General features: G+C 35.8%; 1 protein-coding gene across 2 annotated transcripts; it reads right to left on the minus strand.

The window, feature by feature from the left end:
- Positions 1–211: 211 nt before the first annotated feature.
- Positions 212–9,541, minus strand: LOC113734004 (uncharacterized). 2 transcript variants are annotated; one of them, XM_027260279.2, is made up of 12 exons: positions 9,046–9,541; positions 8,309–8,411; positions 7,632–7,721; positions 6,912–6,958; positions 5,675–5,732; positions 4,742–4,855; positions 4,430–4,534; positions 4,073–4,163; positions 3,292–3,371; positions 1,498–1,605; positions 1,135–1,349; positions 212–928 (listed from the first exon to the last, which is right to left on the minus strand). In XM_027260279.2, the coding sequence occupies exons 2-12, from the start codon at positions 8,379–8,381 to the stop codon at positions 710–712; spliced, it is 1,200 nt and encodes a 399-aa protein (XP_027116080.1). In that variant the 5' UTR covers positions 8,382–8,411; positions 9,046–9,541; the 3' UTR covers positions 212–709. The 2 variants fall into 2 exon arrangements, with proteins under 2 accessions (XP_027116080.1, XP_027116079.1); XM_027260278.2 differs by having other exon boundaries at positions 7,632–7,724; positions 9,046–9,539.
- Between the last annotated feature and the right edge of the window lie 286 nt (positions 9,542–9,827).

Genomic DNA, 9,827 nt, shown 5'->3' on the forward strand with positions numbered 1-9,827 from the left:
ATTAGGAAGATGTAACGGCATGCCAATCTGATAATTATGATATTCCCTTCACGTGGTAGCCCCGGGAAAAAGGATATTCACAAGAACAGGCGGCGGCAAGTATACTCACAAGAACAAAGGAGCAGCAATTTGAGCGGATGTGCTCTATTATGATAATGAAAATCTGGAGGTCTTTTGCCCACTCAAAAACTCACAAGACAAGCACCGCATGAGAAAGGGAAAGGACCAAAACCTTGACGTTTGGTCTATGGACAGCCCACACCCGGGAATGGTATTGATCTCCACCCAATGGCGTCCTTCATTAACAACCCCACAAATATGTTCATAACCATACACGGCATTTAAAACTAAAGATTCACTTTTTCATAGCTGCTATACAAGTCTGATAGTTAAAACACACTACGTTGATGGAAAAACTGTGCATGAAAATTCTGTTCCACCACCAATTCCAGCAATTAGATCCTAACCGGGCGTGTAAAGGCTTAATGTAAATTACCTCCACAGAGCAAACAATTATCCTCTGTGGTTGAGCAGCAGTAAGCACATCCATCTGACTCTCTTCTGGTAATGAACACTCTTTGCAGTGTACTACATCCCTAGTCTACTTATCAGCCATTTACAATTCGAGTCTTGACTGTGGTTTCTGTAAAGATACTAGAATTCACAGTTGATTTGTGAAGAAGAGCAGAACGAGGGAAGCTAATAAGAATTAATTACAAGAGCTGTCAGCAAAAGAATAAGAATTAGAAAGGTAATTGCTTGTCATCTTTCCAAGAGTAGTTTGAGGTCCAAGGACATTATTCACAGGAAACTGATCAGAAATGTTCATGTTAGGTGGCAATCCTCCTGATTTGCATGAGTTCGATTCCGAACTCTGTGAAAGAATTTTATCTTGTTTATGTGCTGAGTACAGACAATTACCAGCTTCCTGTTGCATGAGAATTATAGAAAAGAAGATTAGCGTACTAAAAATGTTCAAAGCATTAACTCATTTTAGTTTATAAGACAATACAGCAGCTAAAGCATTATGTCGACAGAAGAAACAAAAATCATAAATACATTGAGAAACTGGCTTTTGATAACATAAAGCAGCATATAACAGGGCATGTCAAGCAGAAATGTTTAGCCTCCTACCTTGTCTTGCTGGTAATCAGTAAATTGATCAGAACAATAGCTGTTCGGAGATGAAGTCAAAATTCGATCAGCATTTGGCTGACATATTTTTGCACTAATAAATTCATTTGAATGACACTCATTTGATGTTTCGCAATACATATATCTGACTGCTGATCGCAAGCGCTGATTCCGTTGAGAATAATAAACTTTGGTTGCAAGGGGCACTGGAACATCTGAGATTATTGACACAAAATCATATTCACGGGAATACTGGATAAACTAACACTAAGCTTCAAGCTTCAATTCTCTAAAAGCAATAGGACAGATTTTCTTGGTTGTTAAAGAATTACTTATGCTTATGTGAGCCAAAAACAGATATACCTTTGTTCAGAGTGTAACAATCAGAAAGTTGCTGAGGTATTTGGTCTGTAATTACTTGATTAGATGTCTTCTCAGTGCCTGTCGTTGATCTTCTAGTATCCTGTCCACCTGATCACATGACAGAGATGCAACAAGTGAAACACATTCATCCAGCAGCAAAGTAGTTTGACTCACATCTAGATATTAGCCAAAACACGAACGAAAATTTCTACATGCAATACATCTAGAACTATTATTAGTTCTCAATTTGGGAGAGCCAGCATCTTTGTAGAGCAGGGGATGCATGTTTGCTGATGTGCCATATGTTGAAGCAGAAAATTCTGATTACACATTATCTAATGGTGGAATATAAAATCAAAAGCAAGTAGCGCTGCCAAATTGGTCTTCTGATTTTCTTTTGGTTCAAACAGTATGGTACAGTCAGGATCAAAGAAATTTATAAAAATAATATATAAGACCAGTTAATTTTATACTTTAAACGGTTTCAGTTCTTTAACAGGTTTTGGCAACTTTGGCAAGTTCTTCATAGGGTACAAGTTTTTGACTTTTGTAAGCTTTAAGCTATAAACCAGAGCAGACCAACCAGACCATGGATAGATTCAAGGTTGATCTGAACAGTCGAGTCTGGTTTAATTAAAATGGAGATTGATACATTAAAGGAGGCAACATCATCAAAATGATACCATTGAGATCCAGTCAACAGGAGTTGATTAATAAGTGATTGAACTACATGCTTTGTAATATTTCAATAAAGCTAAGAAATAGACTTAACAAGCTTCAAAGGGACTGTTCAAGGAGATAAAAATAACAATCGATGGGCCACACCACTGAATAAGGGAACAAAAAACTCCATGAGAGATATATGGAATGCTAGAAAAGCAACTGGCTATTATGCTAACTCTCTGAGAACAAATTTCAGAGGCTTTCAATGTTAGAAGATGGGGATATAAAGCATATAGACTAAATTATTCTGAGAATCCAAGAAAAGTTTAACAATTTGAGCACATTAATTCTGTGGTGTGATATATGCGAAATAAAAAGATGATTCAAAAACATGTTCATGATTCAAGAAATTTTTTTTTTTCAAATAATGCCATATCTAAACAACCCCATATTTAGCTTGTAGCTGCAGAAAGTGTATACATGGTTGTAATGCCCTAATAATCTTTCCAATGAAAAGGTGGGTTCTTCTCCAAAATTGCTAGCGGATGATAAAGAATGACAGTGCTAAGAATCAAGAAGAAGTTGCATAAGATGAGTAAAAGAAAGAAATTTGGAATGTTGAAAGTAGCTTTAAAAGAGGAAAAAAGACAGAGGAGATGAGAAATAAAGAAAATAAAGAAAATCTAGGAGATTTTCCTAAAATGTATAGTCAAACATGAGGTAACCCCAAAGGATACAAAAAACATCATAATAAAGCATTTCCATTCACTCTTCAACAGAACATCACAATAACAACACCTCTATAAAGAAAACAGGACTTGGATATGAAGAACTGCACTCCATTGTGCACAGAACGACCTAAAGATATCGATGAAATGTTTCATAATTCATTTTCCGAAAAGTTGGTTGCCCATCCCCAGAAACCAACAGCCGATCATCATAAACCAAAAAACACCAACCCATGCAACAAACTGATAATGCAAGTAAATCTGCAGAGCTCTTATTTTCATAGTATTTCAGATATTGGTTAAGTATGGTTACTCATTTCCTCCTCTTTTTTGTTTTCTGAACTAAGCCTAGGCTAAACTTTAGAAGTCAATACAATTAGAATACACTTGGACTTGGCCTTACATAACAGGGCCTCCTGGGATATGTCACCATTTGCAGGTTGAAGATGCAATAGTGGCCGTGGACCATCATCAGCCTTAGACCTACAAAAGAAAAAGGCATTGTATATTGAATACAAAGAGACAGAGAGTGGGGAGGCGTACTCTATGCACCAATTTGGAATATAAACCTTTAAGAAGGCAGATTTTAACTAATGTCATCTTCTTCTCTGACTTGGGTTTTATTTGGGGGAGGACGGGGGGTGGGGCTCGGGGGAGTGCAGCAAACTCATTCCAGTAGTCTTTCTATTGGTATTACTCCATGAATTATTGTTCTGCAGCCAATTCCCCATTGAATTTAAAAGTACCAGTTTGAAAGATTCATGCACATACACCAAGGATGACACACTCGATGAAGGGGTAAAGCTAAAAATGAAGTGAAATATCAACATAACATCATATTCTTGGTCACTTGCATCTTAAATCTTGCCTACAGAAATACATCATATAGCAATGACTGTTGGAGGTTTTGAATCCAAGTCCATCTCACTTCTTCACCTAAGCAGACCGCAAATACACAAAAGACACTAAAGCAGGATAAATTTACTGGACTCGTCTCAAAAGATGAACTACTTTCTTGTCATAACCTAGATGTACTTTTCTGAAAAAACTTTGTTTTGGTTAAACTATTGAAGCTCTATACCCACAGTAGGGCAATCAATTCAGGAATGCATAATACAAATAAAGAAGGAAAATGTACATCAGATGCCTCCAGGAGATGCTAAGTTAAAGATAAACAAACTCACATTTTTGCACGTTTTTTAGGACGTGAAGTTGCATTCCCTAAGCAATTTGTATTTCGACCAGTTCCTAAAACATCAACTAATACTGCATCATCTGCAAATTAGCATAAATGCCAGTAGATTAACTACAGACGGCATGAACAGTAGAAAACAAATTATGTGTCGTGAAGGACCATTTATGCAATTATATTAGATACCCTTTAACTTTTTTAATCCATTAATTGGACAGGTGTGGGGGACTTCAGTCATTTGATTACCATAAGTTGATCCAACAACGTGGATAACCAGACTAACTTACTGCAAATTTAAGACATTCAACTTTATGTGAAGGAAAAAAAAAACAAGAGCAAAAGATTATACTTTTTCCTTCGGTAGCGGGAGCATCCAAACACAATTCCGGTGCAGAAATATCACTGGCATCAAGAATCTCAAATTTGCCTCGATCTATTACAGTAGTAATTTGGTCTAATGGAGGTTAAAAGAACAAATTATCGTCCAGCAATCCAGTATAAGCTTATATAAGTATCAAACTTAATTTTATCTTGCAAATTAACATTGAAAGTTCAGACCATCATTTCCTCCAGAAGTTCCATGTAATCAAACAAAAAGAGGCCATGAGAAATGGCTCCCAAATTACCAAGCCATGATGATAGGAGAAGGGTAGAAGGATACTGGAATTAACAGCCAGCAACTTCTTTCGGTCCTTCCGTGGTGGCTTTTTGTTCCCTGTGCCTCCTTCAAGCTCCAAACCAATTTCTTCACTACAGTTCAATGAATTACAAAGCTCTGGAAAAAATCAGCAGAAACACAAATTCTGGTAAAGATCCATAAGGGCAAAGCTACCACACATTTAGCAAGGAGACAGGGGTAAGGCAAATGTTTAGGCCAAAAGCCCATTAACAAACACCAGAAAAAAAGGACATCACCGATTAAAAATGTGTTATCATGCCCAGATCACACGACTGCATAATGAAACACATGCAATTTCGTTATGCAAACCATATCAAGTTGCTTAGATCTCAAACTCAAAATGACAACTAATGAGCACACAAGGAAACTTCAAATGAATATGTCTGCAGCAGAGATCATGACTAAATTGCTTAAAGAGAGTATGCAACTAAATCCCAAAAATATGCATCTCTTAGTAAACTTACTCAAATATCAAAACCCCTTTCTTTTTTATTTTATTAATATGTTAAACAAAAGGCTTAGTAGATATACACAAAGTCCAAACCATGGCTAAAAACAGTCAATCATGTTGCAAGTGGAAAGTAAAATAATTGATAGTATAGGGGAATGTAGTAGTTACAAGTATCGGCATTAACAAATAACAGCCCACAATGTCTTATTCATTGAGGTTTGCAAAGAACATGTCCATGAGACACATGCAAAAAACTCATAATTTCCACATCAATTACTGCATAATATTGCTAAAATTCTTTTCTTAAGTATAATATCTTGGACCCTTCAAGTAGAGTGAATATTGCATCAGCCACAACCATCAATAATGCATCACCAAGCAAACAGTTGAGAAACAACAAAAGACCCAATAAGATCCCATATTTAAAATACAGAAAAATGAGTAAAACAAAAAAGAAACCTAACCTGCATGAATTGCATATTGGCTGGCCTTGATTGGCTTCTTACATGCATTACAACATACCTTCAGAACAAGCAACAAAAATGAAGTATGTAGCACGAATGAGAATTCTGTACACAAGCAATTATGGCCAATTAAAATCACTGGCAGGTTGAAGTTATCAAAGGTCCTTTGAATCCATCAGGCGCAAGAAAAAAAAATATCTTAAGAGAAAATATTTCACCAGTTGAAGCCATATAGATGAATAATGACAACACTTTTTAGTAGAAATTAAAAATATAAAATATAATTCAATTAAATTTCAAAATTCAATAGATGTGCTCAATAGTAGTTAGGGGTGAAATGCCACTTGAAGGCAGAGCTAGCTGATTGAAAAAAAAGATGCAGTATAATTGTTGTTATGTTTTCTGAAAGGTTACACTGTTTGAGCTTCACACAAACGTAGTTGCTATTCTTGAACACCCAATTTAACACCCTAAGCCTTTCTCATCAGGACTAACATCATTAAAAGGAGTTTGAAGTATCAAGATGCTATTGATGAGATTGCAGATTGAAGGCCACAATCCCCAGAATGCAGAAGAGTTTTAATTTTTGCGCTTTGGGCTTGCATATTATTGGCATTTTACATTGACATGTCAAAGATTCAGACTTCTCCAATGTATAGACAACACACCCAATGATGTCAGATATCTTCATAGTTAATACATTATCCACTATTTTCAGCATGAATGTCTTCTAATATGTAATAAAGGCATTGAAATACTTCCACCCCAACTCTGCAATATTGTCATAAATAATAAAACATCAAGTTTGTGAAGTAGGTATGCGAAGCAAGACTATGAACTGGTCTTTTAAGCCTTCCGAATTTGTGCATGCTCTCTCAAAAGAGCCAATCAACCTTGATGGAAAGCTCTTCACTCATAGAAACACCATTGTGTACTATATATATGAGAAGCAATCCAAGGACAGCAACTGATGCAAGTCCACAGGAAGATCTGTTCTCCTTTCTCTATTTGGTTTCTTTAAGTAAAGGAATATTCCATGAGAGAAAATTGGAGAATTTTCCAACGTAGAAAGTTTTCTTTCTTCTGTTTTCAGTATTGGAGGTGGGCTAGAAGGAATTAAGGAAAATTGGCCCACTTACAACATTTGACAAGTTATCCTAAACACAATCCTCCATACAATCCCAGTACTACAAAAGATGTTAGCAACAAGTCAAAAAGAGAAAGCTACAAAGCTTACCAAATGCAATGGATCTGTCATCGGCCGCAAACCAAACACATGCATATCTACAAGACAAAACCATGAAGGCAACACTGAATTAACTGGAATGAAACATCAATATAAGCTTAGAGCTTTGTGTCTTCTCGTCCAACAAATATCTTGTGATAGCTGTACTCTCTTATTAAAAAATTGCTATTTTTTTTTTAATGAAGGAAATACCATTACCCAGTTCAAGCCAGAAAAGACAAGAGTGATAGAATTCTGCAATAAGCCATGTCAGAGACAAGCCCAAAACTTGTTGATAAAATGCTATTATCAAAGTTTGGCCCCTTTTTTATGACCGTTTCAGCACCAAAGGCAAGGGGAAAATTTGCCATACACATTGAAGAAGCAAGATAGAATTGACGTATTAAAGTTAAATTGAGGACAAAGAGTTTTTAAGGTACAGTAAAAGTTATTAGCATGCAACCATATGCTGTACTAAATTCAAGAATTTCTGATCTCATGTATTAGGAGTTAGCCACATGGAACTTGTTTCTCCATCCATCTTGAGGAATGGCTGGCTCCTTACAAAAGAAAACTGTGTCTTCTTCCGTAACCTGACTGAAAATTTAAAACTTGAAAGATATGATAGCCTTCTTCTTGAACTAACTATTCATCAAAACATGTCCATTGTACTGTAATCAACAGTTACATTCAAACCTATCTCAATTTGTGATTTATGCATCCATTGAATACCTATTTCATCAATTAAATTTGCTTCATCTGCCTCCCTGAATTCTCTGTGAATGTACTGCTGCACAGCTAATTTTTCGTGGCCAAAGTCATCTGCTGATATGGGTGGAGGCCAAAAAAAAATAAAAAACAAGATTAGTATACTTATACAAATGAGACCTAAGAAAAGCATGTTTAAGAAACTTTACAGCTGGACAGAAATGAAAACATTGTCAAGACAGTATTGCCTTACTATGCCCGTAACATGTCTCCTTATTAATACGATAAATAACTGTCCAACCACATTTTACAATGGCCTCCAATTGAGCATTGTTCTCTATAGTATCCAAAGAAGTCGTGCAAAACTTAAAATTTGAACAGCACTCACAGCTCAGAAGTTGCTTAAAAATTATATCATTAACAGTGTAAAAGCAACTACACCATTAGCATCTCAGTATTTCATGTACTCATTTTCACTGATTGTTCAATACTCTATTAGCAGTGAGTTAATGTGTGGCAATTAGCAACTTAATAAGCTGACTGAGGCATTTCCTTGACAGTACTAAATACTTCTTGCCCAGATGCCTGCTAGTGTCATTACGTAACAAATTCCAAATTCCAAGACAACAAGAGAGAAGATCAAACGCGAGTCATTTCAAAAATACCCAACCCATTTTTTTCTCACATCCATTCCCTTTTACCTGCAATAGTATGCGACCTTGTTAGAAGCCTTGCCAAGGCTGCCATTCTCTGACTTCGAAGTGCAGACACCATTAAAACTTGGAAGGCAATGTGATCTATGCGCTGCCATCAAATTTAAATCATTTATCAAGAAAAAAAAAATAATAGTTACGAAATCCAGACAGTATCAAAACTGCCGTAGCTCTACCAAATTTACACAGGTAAACAACAAAAGCAGAATCTTTAAAATCTTCCACCCCAGAAACTATTGTCGAAAAGTTGGGCCCTACTTATGGAATTTTGAATTCCGCCACAATAAAATAAAATAAAATAAAAAACAGCAGCTAAATCTAACCCACAATTTACCAAAAATAGCTCAAAATCCGCAGCATTGCTCAAAAAAGTATCCAGTCATTGAAAATCTTAAACAAACGCAGTAAAATGGGTCCCACCGAACGCTTAATCATTCCAACCATGGTTTGCAAGAATCTCCTAATAATGCGTGTTTTCTCAAAACAGATTAACAATAATTACTTTTCCAACTAAAAATAACTGCATAGAACTCGAAGCGTGAAAACCCCACGAGAGAAGAAAAAGAAAAAATCAAACCAACAATTACCGTATTAACAACTTTCACTCACATGCAATATCACAGAGGGGCAAAAAAAGCTCAATGCACGTCAAAATCCACCACTGCGAACAAATAAAAATTGAAAACCAAACTAAATACATATAATTTTTAAAGCCGCAGCATTACCAGTATCCCAATTCCAGCTGATCTTCCAATGTCTGGAAAAATAAATGAAAATGCCCCATTTCTGGGGCCGAAAGGGAGAAACTTTTTCGAAAAATTCGAACTAAATTTATTTGTAGGAGGTGTAATCCGAAAAAAAATAGAAACCCTAGAGTGATATTTCTGGAGGGAGATTTTGAGATAATTGGGATTTATGATAATTTTGGTATTAAGTTGGCAGGAAAAAATAGAAGGGGAAAGAACGCGAAAATTCTGGGTCGGAGAAGAGGAGAGGAGAGAAGAAGAGGTGGCAAGTGGCAAGGTAGTATTAGTGACTGAGGTCGCAAATGCCAAATGGTAATTCGAGAGACAGAGAGGGAGGGATTTGGCAGACAGACGCAGCTTTCTCGCGGTTTTGTACAAAGTTTGGCTGTTTTTGGTGGCTGACGATAATTGACACAAGTTACATAGGTACGAATTGTTGGTGTTCTTCTAAAGTTTGGCTTAAATAAAGGCCAATTTTGGCTGTTTAGGTGTGTTTGAACAACGGTTTCCTTTTCCTTGCACCCAAAAAAAAAAAAAGTAGTGGTTTACTTGTAAAAATCTTTTTGTCTTATATTATAAATATTTTTAATAATATTTTATTTTTTTTATTTTACATCCATCACATCAAAAAATTTTATTATTTTATTCATTAAAAATATATTGTTTGAATACACGTATTATTCCAAATAATATTCCGCTTGCATCATAAACACATTTTTCAACTCATTTTTTTATATTTCCAATCAACTTTTTATCTCACA

The sequence above is a fragment of the Coffea arabica genome, chromosome 3c (genome assembly GCF_036785885.1).
Source record: "Coffea arabica cultivar ET-39 chromosome 3c, Coffea Arabica ET-39 HiFi, whole genome shotgun sequence".
Classification (NCBI taxonomy): domain Eukaryota; kingdom Viridiplantae; phylum Streptophyta; class Magnoliopsida; order Gentianales; family Rubiaceae; genus Coffea; species Coffea arabica.